This window comes from Coregonus lavaretus (assembly GCF_964263955.1).
Source record: "Coregonus lavaretus genome assembly, chromosome: 13".
Taxonomy (NCBI): Eukaryota; Metazoa; Chordata; class Actinopteri; order Salmoniformes; family Salmonidae; genus Coregonus; species Coregonus lavaretus.
The window spans coordinates 4,952,119-4,970,323 of NC_140000.1; the positions used below are offsets into that span (position 1 = coordinate 4,952,119).

The following is an 18,205-nucleotide window of genomic DNA, read 5'->3' on the forward strand; positions in this document are numbered from 1 at the left end:
TTCAATGTATTGTGAGGTGTCATACTACCCCTGAATGCTGCATTGGTGTCAGAAGTGAGATGGCTCTATCATATCCGGATGGTTCATAACCTGTGTAGGCATACTCTACTAGCCTATCATAACTCATTCACTTGTGGCTATGTCAAATTGCCAATTAAAAGTATCACTGCACCCTCAAGTGAAGGATGCTTCTTTATGGTCCAAGTATCTGTCAATCAATTGTAGAATACACTTTCCTAACTACCTTGTTTCCACCCCTGCGCGAGTTTGTCAATGAATGTTGAGTTCCAAGCTGGGCGCATCAGTACGTGTAATGGTTCCTGAGCAATAGCGCGTTCTTCCGCTGCTCCCTTTCAGTAGAAAAGTACTTGGAAAACGGGAGAGAGACTATTTTATTCGGAGATAAACATCGAGTGGGGAATCTTGGTTTTCTCGTTTTGGAATAATTCGATTGGGAGAGTATAATCTGTGGGCGAGAGAGTGGGGTTTACAACTGTGAAGATCATTTTTATTTTTTCTATGAGCGCTAGCTAATAGATCTATTTTTCACCCACGCCACGGTTTGTTCTTTCCAAAGGAATAATGACGAACACTTGGATGCTCTTGATTTTCGCGGTGGCGACCTGTTTTATGAGTAAAACGGTGAGTAAAGTTGTCAAGACAAAGAAAGTAATATTAAAAGGTTTTGTTATACCTCGCGCGGTAAGGCGCTGCTGAAATGTTTTCTAAACGGGCTTTAGTTTCGATGTAGGCTACTTTGCATGCTTGCCTCACTCGCGTTCTTCATAACCTCTGCGAGTATCTGTCTACTTTTACAAGTAAAGAAGGCAATGTAACTATTCCCTTATTTATAATGTATTCCCATTTTATTTCCCTTGTGCGCTTCCCATATGACTGATGTCTTATCATATTGTGGCCCCAATTATAAGGATACCTTTTACAGTTGCCAGAAAAGCACGTGTAGAATTAATATTTTTATGAAGACGTTCATCATCGAAGATTTTTTTTACACAGCTTGATTTCACAGTGGTCAAATATGATTTTCAAGAGGCGGTGTGGAGCTATAGTCGTCTCTGTTCCTTGGTCAAAACAGATTAAATGGTTCCATTTAACCAGGCTCAAAACACAGGCATCTCAGTGTTGCCTTATAACAAGTGTACAATAACAACCTATTGAAAGACACATTGAGCAACTACTGAATTGTCCAGCAATGGAGATGACACACATTTTATAAGTTTGTTTGTATACTACTCTATAGGGACATTTCCCCACCCGTCTTCCACTACAGTAGACAGGCCTCTATCATTGGCACGGTGATGCCGTTGCCTAACTAACATGGCCATTGTTATGAAGCAGCAGTTTTGCACTTGGCTGCAAGGCACATCTGTGTTCATTAGCCCCAGCCTCCCAACATGGATTGTTTTATAAACCAAAAAACAATAAAGGCGAGGGCCCTCATCTCTGATTTAAAGTAGAATGGGGGTGCAGGGTTCTATAGTTGTAGTAGTTGTGAGGGTATCAACCTAGGGGCGTTCTACTAAAGTGAAGGTGGGTGGATGAACGAAGTTATTTTGGGGGATGTGTGTGTTGTAACTGTGGTGAAGGCTGCAAGCCCGACGCTCCCTTCTAACATTAGGTCAGACTCCACTCCTTTAGAGCTGTTGACTGCATTTGGTCCATTCAGCATTTCAGACACCACCATCACTCATCCCCTTCCATTTTTCTTCAGAAAACATAAACACCGTCGCTTTCCTCTTCATTCATTACATCTTGGACTGGACTCTTCCCTCATCACTATCCATCTTTTTGTTAACGCGGGAACAGTTAGTAATATTTAGCTAAAACTAGAGCAATAGTTTAACTGAGATGTCGTAACCGTCATATCATCACCAACTGTTTGTCACTGAAAGTGCTTAATGTACTATACCACTGTCGCCATGACATCTGGCCTGATTGGTATTAAAGTCAACAGTGAAGAAACGTCTGCTGTTAGGTGTAACTGAAGTGACATCACTTGTCATATCATCACCAACGGTGTGTCACTGAAAGTTCGTCATACAGATGTACCACATCAAATACTAAGGCATGGTTGGGAATAACTTCAACGGTATAGAAACATCTGGCGTTAAATGTACTTAACTGACATTGATCAGAGCTCTAGAAACCTGAATGAGAAAAGTAATGAAATAGTAGGCTGACAAATAGGATTTCTTGGGAGGATGGAAAATGGTCATGTACAGCAGCTTCAGTACTGACTGTTACACTCATTCCTTCCCTGCCTCAGTTAGCTTAGCAAATGTAACGTTCTCAGTGAAAACCTGGGGGTGGTTATGCAGCAAGGCACTACGCGGCTGGGTTGTGTGGGGAAAACCTTGTGATGTAGACACCGTCTGCTATGTGCATCTATGAAGCCCTGAAGTTGTGGAAACTGGATAATGAAACTGTGTAGGTTGTTTGGCTCAGATCTGAAGGTCAATAATAAGATGTTAGTTTTTAACCTTTCTTGACAAATGTATCATATGCATGTAGATTTAGTAAATGCTTTGACTTCTCCCAGTTTTATTTTTTTGATTTGATTGTACATGGAATTATTTGATCATTGCTACTCTGATATACATCCTAGAGTGAAAGTTAACCTTAACGTAACATGTTCTAGAATAGCGTGGACAGTAGTCAAACACAAGATGTTCCATGACGTTGTGTACTATCGACAGCTTGCTGTGGTGTTATTGTGTTGTTGTGGTGTTATGCCAGCCGACATTGTTTACACAGTTGAAAAGCCTCAGAGAGGTAGAATACCCCTCTGTCTGCTCTTTGCTGATAGATGTGACTGGTGCTAAATGTCCCTTGCCTTGAGTTATTTCCATATGGCCATAACACTTTCCGAAAAACAAAAACACCCACTCCAGATGTTTTTGTACTGTATGTTTCTGGCAGATGTGCTCTCCTCAATAGACATTAGTGTAATTTTTAGAGACAGCTGAAGCCCTATGTGAGTCAGAGGTGAAGGTCTGAATGTAATGAATGTAAAAGGCAGAGTGATCTGGACTCTTAATCCACATGTTTTATGTCATTCTGACCCTCTTGGGTTGATTGATACACAGAAGGACAGACTGATAATATCGTTATCACAGCTTGTCAATACAAAACAGGAACGAATCAGTTTTATTTCCTTTGGAACTGCGGTCTCACACATGACCTAAGATGTTCCAGTGGTGTTATTTTCATGTGTGACTTCATTTGGGAATATTTTAAATAAACAAGTTAATTGTTTCCTGTCAGGAGGGAGGCCCTCACCAGTGTTAGTCATGCATGCAATACACAGGGTACAGCATGTTCTGTAGAGCTGTGATCAGTACTGACTGGATAGGGCTGTTCTGTCTGTCTGGGAGTGATCAGTGCTGACTGGATAGGACTGGTCTGTCTAAGTGATCAGTGCTGGCTGGATAGGGCTGGTCTATCTGTCTGGGATTCATGTAGCTTCTGGGTTCTGTCCTCTCTGTCTGACAGTCCTGTTTACTCACCTCTACCCTGCCTGTCTGACAAACAGTAGAGCTATAAAGATACACAGCTCTGAGCTCAAAATACTACAAACTTATGGTCTGGGGAGATGGCTTGTTTTTGTTTTGGCTAGTATGTATGGACTGACAGACAGGGCACATGTAAGTGGAACTGTGCTCCATCTGTATTTGTGCTCGTTTGCCCACCTCTTTCTTTCTCTCTCTCGTGTGTGTGTGTATCAGAGGCTTCCCTTTTATCTGTCCACCAAAGCTTGTCTGGAATGTTAAACATATTTGCAGGGTTGAGCTTGTTGCTGGGTCAAAAACACAAGCATTTTGGTACACCTGCAATAACATCTGCTAAATATGTGCATGCGACCAATCAGATTTGATTTGAATACTTGTAGGGTTGAGCTTGTTGCTGGGTCAAATACTTGTAGGGTTGTGGTTTGACAGCATTGTTCAGTCTTTTTAAAAGGTCTGAGGTTCTCCAGTTAGGTCACTACCTCCAATCTGAAGTATATGAGTTCAATCAGTTGATGTCACTTGGGTTACATCAATTATTAATATTTTGTGATGATTTAAGGGAGGGAAGTTGCTCACAGAGCCTTTGTTGATCTTTCAACATTGGGATTATATGTCTCTGCTGAGGAGTTTGTGTTTTTGTAGAACTCTGCTAAGCATGTCACAGAAGCCCGGCTGCAACCCAACACATATCATTCAAAATTCAACAGTAAATGTGGGATCCTTTTTATAGATCCAGAGGGAGCCTGATTTGGCCCACAGCCATCAGAAATGAAGGGGAAACAAGTCAATATTTATATTTTAGTCATTTAGCAGACTCTTTTATCCAGAGTGACTTACACGAACAATTAGGGTTAAGTGCCTTATTGTTTCTAAAGCTTGTAGTCCTCTGTAGCTCAGCTGGTAGAGCACGGCGCTTGTAACGCCAAGGTAGTGGGTTCAATCCCCGGGACCACCCATACACAAAAATGTATGCACGCATGACTGTAAGTCGCTTTGGATAAAAGCGTCTGCTAAATGGCATATTATATTATTATTATTATTATTATTATTATTATTATTATTATACTAATAGTGGGTATACACTGAGTGTACAAAACATTAGGAGCACCTGCCCCCCCTCCTTCCCCTCAGAACAGCCTCAATTCGTCAGGGCATGGACTCTACAAGGTGTTGAAAGCGTTCCACAGGGATGCTGGCCCATGTTGACTCCAATGCCACGGGAAACTGTTGAGTGTTAAAAACCCAGCAGCATTGCAGTTCTTGACACAAATCGGTGTACCTGGCACCTATTACCATACCCTGTTCAAAGGCACTTCAATATTTTGTCTTGCCCATTCATCCTTTGAATGGCACGCATACACAATCCATGTCTCATGTCTTAAAAATCCTCCTTTAACCTGTCTCCTCCCCTTCATCTACACTGATTTGAAGTGGATTTAACAGGCGACATCAATAAGGGATCATAGCTTTAAACCTCGATTCACCTGGTCAGCCTGTCATGGAAAGAGGTGTTCATAATGTTTTGGACACTCAGTATATGTCTGCTGTTTTTTTAGTAAACTCTGTTAATAAAATAGTCTGTCCACAGGAGATCATTTTTATAGTGAAACCTCCTACTCTATTTCAGGTGCTCAGTTGTCTGCTCTCATTTGGTGTTGATGAGTTAGTTGTTCATGATCTAGTTCCTAATTGTTTTAACCCAGTTGTGTGTTGGGGCCAGGTGTGGAGTATGGGCCAGCTGTCTGTCTCATGATTCAGGACTAATTCTTCCGGCTCTTGAGTGATTGTAGTTGTAGATCTTCTTGGCATCATCAAGGCCCGAAGAACCTTTGAATAAAATAAGCATTAGTGTTGAACAGGAATATGAAGGCTATGAAATGTGTACTGTAACAGCTGTGTAGTTTATACTTTGGACATAGGCCTCCATCCTCCTACTGGGATGCCAGAGCATTTTTATGTGAGGCATATCATTACAACTGCTATTCACATTGGTATAATTTTCACATCGTAATATTACAAGTCATATGTATTTACAGAATCTTACCTGGATATTGTCGCATCATGTTGACCTTCAGAGGGAATGCCTCGTCTCCCAGAAAGACATATGGGCTCGGTGTTTGGGTCACCGCCATGGACTCTGGCCTTGCTGTCGGCAGATGGCCTGCAATGAGTTGGGAGCTGAACTTGCTATGTGAGAAGATTCCCACATCTCCCTCCCTCCCAAATGCACCCATGTTGACCATGTTGAAGCGGTACTTTGCATCGCGGACTGCCAGCAGGACCATTGAGAAATATCCCTTGTAGTTGTAGTACTCGCTACCAGAGTTTGCTGGAGCTCGGATCCAAATATGTTTCCTGTCGACTGCTCCTACACAAAACTGATAATTCCAACGATCCCAAAACTCAGGCGTTTTCGGACCATTTTGCTATGGAGAGATAAGCAACATAATCTGTCTTCGGGACATGCCAGATAGCCTGGCGCAAACTGTCGAGTTTCCTACCTTATAACTCGCAGCGATGCTTTTGCTGTGTGCCGCCACTCGCCAAAAACATCCGAAAGTATTGAAAATGTCTTCCCTCGTCAATGCTTCAAATAGGTCAGACGAGACGTATTCTCAGTTGTGCCCACTTGCAATGTTCAGTGGACCAACATGCATTTTTCTCTGTGAGAAATAAAAACATGAGTAGTAAGAACAGGTTAAGCTCTTCCAATTTGGAGGCAGACATGTTTGCTTCTGCAGCTAGTTAAATCCTGAAAGTAAGTTTATCTGGAGTGCGAAGGTTTGTGTGTGTGTGTGTGTGTATATGTATGTATATATATATATATATAAATCCTTAAAGTAGCGTTGAAAGCATAGAACACCAGACATGTCTAGCTAGCTATATTTGTAACCAGGCATATACACCGGTTCCGGAAGTGCTTGATGGCTACTCTGGCTCCCCAAGCCCGCTAGTGGATCTACACTACACAAGGCGGACTTCCTCTCTGGGTAGAACGCAACAACGTGTCCGCTGCCCCCCAAAATCGACTCCACCTACGAACACGCACGTGCGTAGATCTACGTGAACAGTGTAGAGGCCTTAAAGCTGTGTGTGTGTGGTGGCATCACGTCAAGGAATACAGCAAACTGAGACAGATCCGTAGCTTCTCTCTCTGACCAAGCCTGGGGTATAGTTTAAGAACTTGTGAAAGGCTATAATTATCAATGAGCCTGAATTTAGACAGTAATTGCTTAGTAATCCTGTCTTTTTGAAGTGATTTCATGTGCAGACTCATTTGCTGTCAGATGTTTTACTCTGGAATTAACAGAAAGATGCAATGAATTTCTCAATATATTATCTGCTTTACAGTAGCTATATTTTGCACAACTGAACTTTGCTTTTCCTTGGCTACTCCTGAAACTATCCCGCACAGGTCCCCTGTTTTTATGTCTTGGCTCAGGTAATCACTGAAATTAGACAATTGTCTTGGCTCAGGTAAATAATGGGTTTTGTTATAAATGATTGTTAGATTTTCTGTTCCCAACTCTTTCATGAACTCTGTCCTCTGAAAACTTCCTAGAATAATAAGATATCAAAATACACCTTAAAAATAAATAATCTATTGCCAAGTGTTGAATTGGATATGAAAGTATTAGATATTTTTTCCATTTCTTTTTAATTTTTTAAATATGTGCTAGACTTAAAGTGGTCATTCCGGAGCGCTACTACCTAAATCCCGCAATGCAGCTTTGATTGAATATAGTCCTTAACGTTAAGGTCAGAGTTGAAGGAGTGGGATCAGCCAGCCCTCACACAGGGTCCCACACCACAGTAAGCTACTTCATACTCACATACTACGGTAGTATTCAATTATGTCCAAGGACCAAAGTGAATGTATTTTGTATTTATTTAATCTGTCTTTGCCTGTCCAGAGGCAAAGACAGCAGTGACAGGCCTTGGTGTATAAGAAGCTCTGACGAGTAGTGGCAACATCTCTCTTTTGAAAGACGACACTTGACAAAGTCACATTTTGTGGACGCTGAAACAGCACGTAATCTCACCATAATTGGGTTTTGTCACTCTCTATAATTTCAGAACCACGTACGCTACACCTAGTTCCTCCATTCAGGCTTGTACAGTCCATTTTTAAAAAATCCCCAGAATTTCTCTGACGCCAGTAGTCCGCTCCCCGCCCCCTCCAAGAAGACGGTCAGTATTACTGGAAAACCCAGAACAGTATAATCTCCTCTCCTCTCCCCAGCCCCATTGCCTTAGTACAACACCTGTGTTTATGCAATCATATTAAGAATACCAGACATGCCTCTGGTCTGAATGGGCTGTATTCATCCTGTTAGCCTCTGCAGCAGCTCTGGTGGGGCGCTGGCACCGTCTAGTAGTTAGTTAATGCTCTTCCTGTGTACTCCTGAGGGGCTGCGAATGTCAGCAGCTGGTTGGACAGCTACTACATCATCAAGGGCTGCGTCCCAAATGGCACCCTATTCTCTATGTAGTGCACTACTTCTGACCAGGGCCCATCCAAAGTAGTGCGCTAAATAGAGAATGGAGCCATTTGGGACGTAGCCTAGAACTGCTGTGCCCTGCAAGGAGCTGAGCTGAGCCCTTGGCAGATGTGGGTTAATATTGTAACCCACACCTGTAACATCTGTGCTGCTTCCCAGCACTGCGGAAGGAAGCTGGTTACTAGAGAGCTCCTGTATGTACCGTAGGTCCACATGCTGGGTTATTGTCTTGGTAGGCCTGTTTGGTTGCATTCATGGTGTTGGTGTTATTGGGTGATACTGGCAGAGATGGTATATCTATTTTGTTGTGGAAGGTAATGCACAATTAACATGTTCCTCAAACTGCTTCTCAAATCAAATGTACCTCCTAACAACTAATATAACTCCTGGGTTGTGTTCCTGTGATGTAACATCTTCATGAACCTCTGTCAACTTGTTAAAAATGTGTTTGTCCTGCTTGACAGTCTCAGATGTCTGATTTAACTGGATAATTGAACCCCCCATCACTATTAGCTTTGATCGCTAATAGTGATAGAAATGCAAAGGTTATAATAACCCACTGATTTGACAGTTGCAGTAAGTTCCTTTTCAAGATTTCTGATATTTTTATTTGTGTTGTGGGGAGAAATGTCTGCAACCTTCTGGACTGGAGACTGTTTTCCAGGTTGAGAGTATAGTACTGATGCTATCTGGACAGTGTTGCTGGTAGCGCTGGATGTAATTTAATGTGTGAATGTAAGCAGCACGGAATGTCCTGTTTTCCTCTAGCTGTCTGACCGGGGTATGCTGAGAAACGACAGCCTTCAGGGCATGGAGGAGGACTTTCAAAGGAAATCCTATGTCCATATTGAGATTCCATTCATATCAGGTAGTCATCCTAGATCATATCAGGTAGTCATCCTAGATCATATCAGGTAGTCATCCTAGATCATATCAGGGAGTCATCCTAGATCATATCAGGGAGTCATCCTAGATCATATCAGGGAGTCATCCTAGATCATATCAGGGAGTCATCCTAGATCATATCAGGGAGTCATCCTAGATCATATCAGGGAGTCATCCTAGATCATATCAGGGAGTCATCCTAGATCATATCAGGGAGTCATCCTAGATCTGCCTGGAATGTGTATAAATAAATAGCAAGGCTCCATAAGTCCTGTGGTATTAGCCATATCTTGGCAGGTTCTCTCTTCCCATCATTACATCTGACAACTATACCTGTGGAGGAGGGTGACGTGATTAGCTGACACGTCCCCAGTATTTGTTGCTGTGATAGCCACTAACGACAATACCTTAATGATTCTAACCTTTAGATTCTAACCTTTTACTAAAGGTCTCACATACGGAGAAGGGACATGTTTTGTTGATGTGAAATGTTTTCCATCAAGATGTCTTTTGTGCCAGAATTAACAGGCTCTCATTATTTGAACACTTATTTTAGCACACACAATGTTCCGTGAGCCAGGAGCAAAGAGGCCAGTGACCGTGTAGTGTGGCTGGGCTGGCTGGAAGGAGCTAGCTAGTGAGCAGAGGGAGTATTTCCTTTTCAGTTGTAGGTTTGGCACAGCCTGAAAGCTCAGTCCTGAGCTCCTCGGCTCCCTGCACAATACCTCACTTGTGCTGCTACTTAGACCCAGGAATGTGAGGCTCACCTTCATATGTCTGACAGCAGTTTGTTTTGGAATGAGAGATATTATTCACCACCACATCGTACTGCTGCAAACACCGTTCTCTCATCGCCTCTTCTCTTCTATCTCTCCCTCTCACTGAAGAGTTAAGAGGCAGACCCATATGATGCTGTGTTGAAACCCCCATAAACCACTGCTTTATATAGCAGTTAGGCCTATTCATAAGAAGGTTGTAGGGCTTGTGAAAGTAATTGATCCTCACCTCTAGAACAGTGTATTTTGTCAAGGCATATATATATGTGGTCTAGGTGCAAAAATGTTGTTCAGAGACTAATCATAGAGAAATGGCATCCTTTTGTTTGTGTGTGTACACATAGTCCTAATGTATGTACATATTGCCTATCTGAACAAATAGGCCTCTGGAAAACAGCCCCTGACACAATCTTACCCTATTCTTAGATACAACCTAACACTACTATCTAATAAGAATCTGGAACGCAGGAAGCAAGGGGCTTTCAGTAGCCAATCTTACTCTGTACCGTACCAGGACCTGGGTCCTGGACTAATCTTAACCAACAAAGGCCATTGGAGGAAATGGTCAGGGCTGCTTAATGTTTCAGTCTCTATTGACGTTGTACTTCATGACGCACTGGCTAGGAATTCAGACTATTACTAGACTACTACTGTATGGTCACCGGCTGACCCTGAGAGTCTCCATCGTTCTCACAATGTTCTCTCTATAGGTTATCTCTATTAGATGTTTGGGGTCAACTTGACTTAATTAGTCATAACACTTAGCTGATTAGCCTCTGAAGCAGTCAAGCAGACCTGGGTCAAATACTTTTAAATACCGGGAAGGGTTTTCAGGGCCGGCAAATGGAATTAGTGTACAGTAGGTATCAGTCATACTCTTCATACCATAGTGTACAGTAGGTATCAATCACTCTTCATACCATAGTGTACAGTAGGTATCAGTCATACTCTTCATACCATAGTGTACAGAAGGTATCAGTCATACTCTTCATACCATAGTGTACAGAAGGTATCAGTCATACTCTTCATACCATAGTGTACAGTAGGTATCAGTCATACTCTTCATACCATAGTGTACAGTAGGTATCAGTCATACTCTTCATACCATAGTGTACAGTAGGTATCAGTCATACTCTTCATACCATAGTGTACAGTAGGTATCAGTCATACTCTTCATACCATTGTGTACAGTAGGTATCAGTCATACTCTTCATACCATAGTGTACAGTAGGTATCAGTCATACTCTTCATAGTGTACTAGTGGTCTTCTAGGATTAGTCACCACTGAGCGTTGACACGTCACGATGTAACATACAGCGTCAGAGGGGTCCGTTTTCTTTCATATTTTCTCATACTATTGAACCATTACCATGTCAATCAACGCTTGAATAGAAACGTAGCTTACACCCCAGATTTTGGTGCCAACACAGTCGCTACAGTCCCATTTTAGTTTTCATTGCAGCCTCGTTTGAATGCCACGGTTACGCAAAATGTGTACGGAACACCGTTAGGTAGCACTAGTGGGTAAGAGCGTTGTGCCAGTAACCGAAAGGTCGCTGGTTCTAATCCCGAGCCGACTAGGTGAAAAGTCTGTCGGTGCCCTTAAGCAAGGCACTTAACCCTAATTGCTCCTGTAAGTGGCTCTGGATAAGAGCGTCTGCTAAATGACTAAAAACATGGGAGCCCTTATCTACATCGTTTTACTGGATTACTTTCAGAGGCTGACTTTGATCATGACTTTCTCTGCCTTATGTTCTGTCTGCTGCGTTCTCTATAGTATGTTGCATAGCAATCAAAAGATGATCCACTGTGTGTGAGTTTTGAAAGACCACTGGAGCACAACACAATGGCACACCAAATATGTGTTTTTGTACAGACGACAATTACATCCAAAAGGAAATGTTAGTCAGAGGTTGATGAGTTTTTGTGGCTTTGAACTGTTTCCCTCAGTGATCCCAGTCGGAGGCCAAAAGGAAAGCTCTATATCTAGCTGGGTATACCCTATTTTCAGCCAGCGCCATTGTGCTCTTTGTAGCCTCTTTCTCCTTCAGTGAGTCTGAAATGACATGTCCTCTTATTGTGTACTAGGCTCTGCTTCCTTTGAAGCGCACGTCCTTCCTCTTTATTACAGCATCCTTGTCTGGCACTCTTCTTTTTCTCTCCTTCACCAACAAAGACCTGAAAATTGAACCAGACTCCTTAGTGTCAACATTTATCAGCTGAGCAAAAAGGCAGACAAGGCACGCGCGCACACACACACACACACACACACACACACACACACACACACACACACACACTGAGGGTGCATCCTTAGTACCTTTGTCAAACATATTGCTTTTGTGGGGATTTTGGGAAGCACAATTGTGTGGAAACATCACACGTCTTGGTGAGCATCAGTGGCTGTGACTGGTGGTTTCCATGAGCCCTACTAGGCTACTGTGGTGGGGCAGAGATTTAAAGGAATGCAGGGGGTTGGGAGGGATGACTAGAAGCACCCAGGGTTCAGAGAGTCAGACAAGACACTGCTCCATCTGCTCTGAGAGCAGCCTCCTGCCCTGAAAAGTAGTTTCTGTTAATTAATCAATTAATTAATCCATCCATTCACTCTCTCACACTCGCACAACAACAACAAGTTGCCTTGGGATTGGATGAGCCAGTCAGACAATGACACCTTCCTGTTTAGCCTGCTCCCCACATGCAGAGGAATTACAGGAAGGCTCATACATTGTCTTTGGGTTCCACTTCAGAAAATGGGGAGATTTGATCCAGGCCTTCATAGCTTCTAAGTGGTATTTCAGGTAATGGGGAGGCTCATTGTGAGACGCCTGCTTCTGTTCAGTTTGTTTTCCAGGGAACTGTGATAAGAAAAAGTTGTATTTCTTCAAAAATATTTGTCTTTATTTTGTTCTTCCAAAACATTTAAGAGCTCTTGATTTTCTTAGAATGGTTCTTTCTATATATTTTTTTGCTCTTGCGCTTCTAATGCCTGTATAAAATAAACAGCATGGATATCCTCCACGGTGAAAGGTGTTTGATTCATGCCCTTAAGATTATACAATCTACACTGGGAATAGTTTGTGTCATGGGGTCAGTTAGAGTATTATTATTATTATTATTATTATTATTATTATTATTATTATTATTATGGATGCTGATCAAACTGTGGTATATCAGACAATATATCATGGGTATGACGCAAACACACTTGTTTACTGTTCTATTTATGTTTAACTACTTTATAATAGCAAAAAGGCATCTTGGGGGTTTGTGGTATATGGCCAATATGCTAAGGGCTGTACTCTGTGCATTGCGTCGTGCATAGCTGTGGTCTATTGGACATATACCACACCCCCTTCGTGCCTTATTGTCTAAATAGCATGTGGGTACCAGTATAATTCAATTTCTATGGTGGAGACACTTTCATTAATCTCTTGCTCTCCATTGACAGATATTCATCTCGGCGCAGTCGGATGACCTGTACCTGGATGACCAGTCAGGAGACTCCGTAGATGACGACGGTTACAACTCTGGATCAGGGTCCGGTGATATGAGTAAGCAATGGTTACATTCTTATAAAATATTTCACCGTTACTTCCTAATGTAATTAACATAGCAACCTGATAATGCCATTTAAGAGTTATAGCTGTATGTAAAGCTCTAATTGTACTGGCTCTACGAAGGTCATAGACGGTGCACAGGAACCTTTGACTTTGGTTAGACTACTAGGGCACACTGGTACCGCAGGATCACAATGGACCTACGGAGGCGGTGAAAGCACAGATGTTTCACATGCGGCCAAGTGCAGTCATATGTCATATAGAGAGACGCCTTCTATAATGAATGAGTCATTATTTCATATACCCTAACCTGAACAGTGATACTGTACCATGTACTGTACGATAACACTCAAACAGATCTGGCTTCCACTCTATTTCTGGGTCTGTATGGCAGGGGTTGCGTGATTATTGGTCAACTCTTTATGAATGAAAAGTGCCTCTATCATTAGTATTGAATCCATTAGCACTGGCATTATTGTGAATTGTTGTTAGTTTATCATGTTACCCCTGCCTGCAAACCAAATTTCCTTCTGGAGTCGATACATTTGGATTATTTTCCTCCTCAGCTATCGGTGAGGTCACTGAGCCAGTGGTCAAAGTGAAAACGGTGTTCGCTGCTCCTGAAGCAGAGCCAACCCAGGACTCTCTACCAGACCCTTCAACCACCGTGGAGGAGATGTTTACATTCACTGACCAGAGCACAGAAATAGCTGAGACAGAGACGGAGGTATGCCTCTCTTTATAACTGACTTCATCCTTACCTCGCACCCCTGACATGGCAAGGACTTAATAGTATCCCTGTGATTTTATAGTTGTTGTGAAAATTCTAAATCTCTCTCTCCCTCTGTCTGTGTGTGTCAGACCCAGGTCCCTGAACAGTCTCTGGACGTGACAGAGGAGACTGTTATCAGCAGTGAAGCTCCTCCCAGCACCACCAGTGCTTCCAGGTTGCTGTATGAGGCAGACACACCTTACGATGTGCAATCCGAAAACCTTTTCCAGAGGACGGAGGTGCTTGCAGGTATGTTTTTTTTTTTTTATCCTTTATTTATTCAGGAGATCGTGTTGAGATTAGCATATCTCTTTTTCAAATGAGACCTGAGCATAATGAAAGCAATAAAATATCATGAGACAACATATAAGTTAAACATCACACAAAAAAGCGATCCACAATACGATAATGATTAATCAAAACAGTAATCTGTAATCTCAGTTCCAATTGAAGAGGTCATTTTTCAATACAGCCCACTATCAGAGATTGGATCTGAAACATGGCCTCTGTTTGAAATATGGGTAACTCTAGACTTTGCTTTCAGAATTAATAAAAACAGACTCATAGCCTTGGAGTTTGATAGCAGAGGGAAGGAGACTGAGTCAATCAACCAACAACACTTCGGGATTGTTTTACAATGAAAAGCACGTTATGAATTAAATGTATAATTGTGACTCCTCCTGAGTTGGCTCCGTCTCATATTTGATTAGTCCATTGATCTTAGCTGCAGTCTACTGCATCAAGCTATCAGGGTGCCGTTTCCCATTAATTTCTCAACGTGAGTTGTTGCCAAACATTTGATACAAAAGGCACAAAGCAATCATAGTTCCCTCTTAATTATTCATAAAAGTTAACAGAAGGCAATGGGGTTACATTTACTTTACATTTTAGTCATTTAGCAGACGCTCTTATCCAGCGTGACTTACAATTAGTGCATTCATCTTAATATAGCTAGGTGAGAAAACACATCACAAACTTATCTTTAATGTGGTTGGGGTAATTACCTTGCCCCACACACAATCTTTTAAAGGTGTATCATATCTGACATTTAGACTGTTATTAACACTTTACTTTCTAGCAAGGTTCCACTGTTGTGTTGTCAACGCCAATCACTTGTATTGCTAATGTATTGAATTATTGTGATTGATAAGCATCTTCTGACGTGGTTCTTCTCCCCCCCCTCCACGGGTCCAGCGGTGATAGCCGGCGGGGTTATAGGTTTGCTGTTCGCCGTCTTCCTCATCCTCCTCCTGGTCTACAGAATGAGGAAGAAGGACGAGGGGAGCTACGTCCTCGGAGAACGCAAGGCCCCTAGCTCAGCCTATCAGAAAGCCCCCACCAAGGAGTTCTATGCCTGAAGCACAACCACCCTGTCACTATGAAGAGAAACCGAACAACAGAAAGGCTGTGTCCCAAATGGCACCCTATTCACTCTATAGTGTACTTACTACTTTTGACCAGGATCTGTGCACCATATAGGGAATAGGGTGCCATTTGGGTCACATTGAAAACATTTACATTTTAGTCATTTAGCAGATGGTCTTATCCAGAGCGACTTACAGTTAGTGAGTGCATACATTTTCATACTGGCCCCCGTGGGAAACGAACCCACAACCCTGGCGTTGCAAGCGCCATGCTCTACCAACTGAGTTACAGGGGACTATACGTACAGCAGGGTCCTCCTCGCATGCTGTTGGTTGAAATGATATTGAATGAGGAAGTGTTTCAAGGAGCTTTTTCATTAAGCAAATATATATATATAATACTTTTTTTTCCCTAAATGATGCCAAACAGGGCTATTGTAAACATTTCATGTTTTGGATCATTAGAACTGTTGGAGAATTTATTTGTAATGTGAGAACGTGAAATATATTCATATGATTGTCATGGACTACTTTCTACCTGTAGCGGTACATATTTGTAAGGAAGGAAAAACAACTTTTTTAAAGGTCACTGAAATAAAAATACAGAGACAACAGAATATAATTCTCCTATCTATTCTATTTTTGATTTTTTTTCATAGCATGTCAAGTGTTTTTTTCATTAACTTATGTTTTTCATGTTGAGGTTATGTAATGTTTCTAGTCTCATAAAGCAATCTGGTTTAATTTAAAAAATGTTCTTTTTCTTGTCATTGTGTGAAATGAATTACAGGATTCCAAAACTACCCAATGTCATCTGGCCCAAGCAAAGCACATTCCTTTCTAGTAAAAAATTACTGATATAAAGCATTGTTTCTCAACTCCAGTCAAGTACGCCCAACAGTACACACTTTTGTTGTCGCCCCTGACAAACTTGCCTGATTCAACTTATTGAGGGCCTGATGATTAGTTGACAAGTTCAATCAGGTGAGTTTGTCCGGGGCTACAACAAAAATGTGTGCTGTTGGAGGTACTTGAGTTGGGAAACACTGATTTTGAAATGGTACTCTTTGGGGCAGGGGTGTCAAACTCAATCATGGAGGGCCTAGTGTCTGGGTTTTGGTTTTTTCCTTTCAATTAAGACCTAGACAACCAGGTGAGGGGAGTTCTTTACTAATTAGTGAACTTAATTAATCAAGTACAACGGAGGAGCGAAAACCCGCAGACACTCGGCGCTCCGTGGAATGAGTTTGACACGTGCTTTGAGGAGTGGATTATATCACAGGAGGTTGGTCGCACCTTAATTGGGATAATGACAGGAGTTGAATCAGTGGAGCGGTATCAAACGCATGGTTTCCAGGTGTTTGATGCCATTCCATTTGCTCCGTTCCGGCCATTATTATGAGCCGTTCTCCCCTCAGCGGCCTCCACTGCTATATGTACTCTGTGTTCCAGTTTTTGTTACCCAAAATATAGAGGAACCTTTTCAGTAGATTTCACTACTAGGTCGCTGAATTTTCTCCTCAGATCACAATGGTATGTTAGACTTGGGTGTTTATAAACAAACCTGCAACTATTCTGACCAATTTATGATATAAAAGCTGATTTTCGTTTATATAATCTGCAGCTTTTAAATTATGACTTGCTAGATATGGGGAACTAATGCAAATGAACAGTCACATCTGCGCTCAACTCTTTTCAGTTGACTTTGTAATGACTTGAGTAGTACAGTGATTTACTATAGCCACAGCTGGGACACCGGACGCATCTGATATCTGTTTAAACTTAGATTTTCAGTCAATCAGATTTGAAAGCCCAGGGTGCGTTCCCAAATGGCACCTTAGTCCCTATATAGTGCATTACTTTTGACCAGAGCCGTAAGAGCCCTGATCAAAAGCAGTGCACTAAATAGGGAATAGGGTGTCATTTGGGACGTAGTCCCAGTGAACAGGACATGGTGTACCTTATTACTTCTCTGTTCCCTCTCTAAGGAATTATGAATGTCTACTATAGAACAGAACGGTCCTCCTCCCTAAAAAAAGAACCTCTGATCACTGGGTTGGTGTATTTTTCTCATGGTATGTAATGAATAAAGGTACTAACTGTAAGACTTTCCTTGGACTTGGAACAGTATTTTTGCCATTATGACATGTAACACAGTCTCATTTACTTTGTTACCTTTAGTCCTGACTATTTTAAAGGTAGACTCAGCGATATGATGCAGATGCATAAAGTAAAACCGCATAGTGGGTCAATTTCCGCAACAACTAGGAGCGTGGGCGCGCGAGGCTAAACTTCTCCGCTGTTTTTGGTCACCTGGCTACCACATTGTAAGAGCGTGCGGTGACGCGAACCAATGCACATGCGCAAATACTGTGTGCGTGACTGTGTGAGCAAAGTCTTGCATCTTGCTCATTGAAATATCTGCGGTGCTGCTCGTACAACAATTTCGCTGACTCTACCTTTAAGGCAATGGTGTATCTGTAATGTTAATGTACTATAATTTATACGTATTAATTGATATAGAAGATACTAGAAGTAATATGTTAGTTCAAGTATCTTAATGTATATTCACAGATGTTTTAAGCCTTTTTGAAGTGCCTACCATTCTGAAAGTGTTTTTTTACTGTTAGGGACAAAGGATATATTTTCAGTGGCATCATGAAGTAGTAGTCACGATCATAAGCGCAGGAGACAGATGGCAACTTAGTGTTACAAAAGCAGTGTTGTATGTTATCATGGGAGACACTACTGAATAAAAAATGTGTCTTAATATGAAATAGTGATCACATGTGGTTTCTTTTCTCTAGGTTGATTGTATT

At 41.8% G+C, this 18,205-nt stretch overlaps 1 protein-coding gene across 2 annotated transcripts; it reads left to right on the forward strand.

Moving 5' to 3' along the window:
- Positions 1-272: 272 nt before the first annotated feature.
- On the forward strand, positions 273-17,498 carry LOC311139858 (syndecan-2-like). 2 transcript variants are annotated; one of them, XM_084174836.1, is made up of 6 exons: positions 273-642; positions 13,142-13,244; positions 13,817-13,977; positions 14,112-14,271; positions 15,217-15,429; positions 15,509-16,133. In XM_084174836.1, the coding sequence occupies exons 1-5, from the start codon at positions 583-585 to the stop codon at positions 15,378-15,380; spliced, it is 648 nt and encodes a 215-aa protein (XP_084030962.1). In that variant the 5' UTR covers positions 273-582; the 3' UTR covers positions 15,381-15,429; positions 15,509-16,133. The 2 variants fall into 2 exon arrangements, with proteins under 2 accessions (XP_084030962.1, XP_084030961.1); XM_084174835.1 differs by having other exon boundaries at positions 296-642; positions 15,217-17,498.
- The last annotated feature ends 707 nt before the right edge of the window (positions 17,499-18,205 follow it).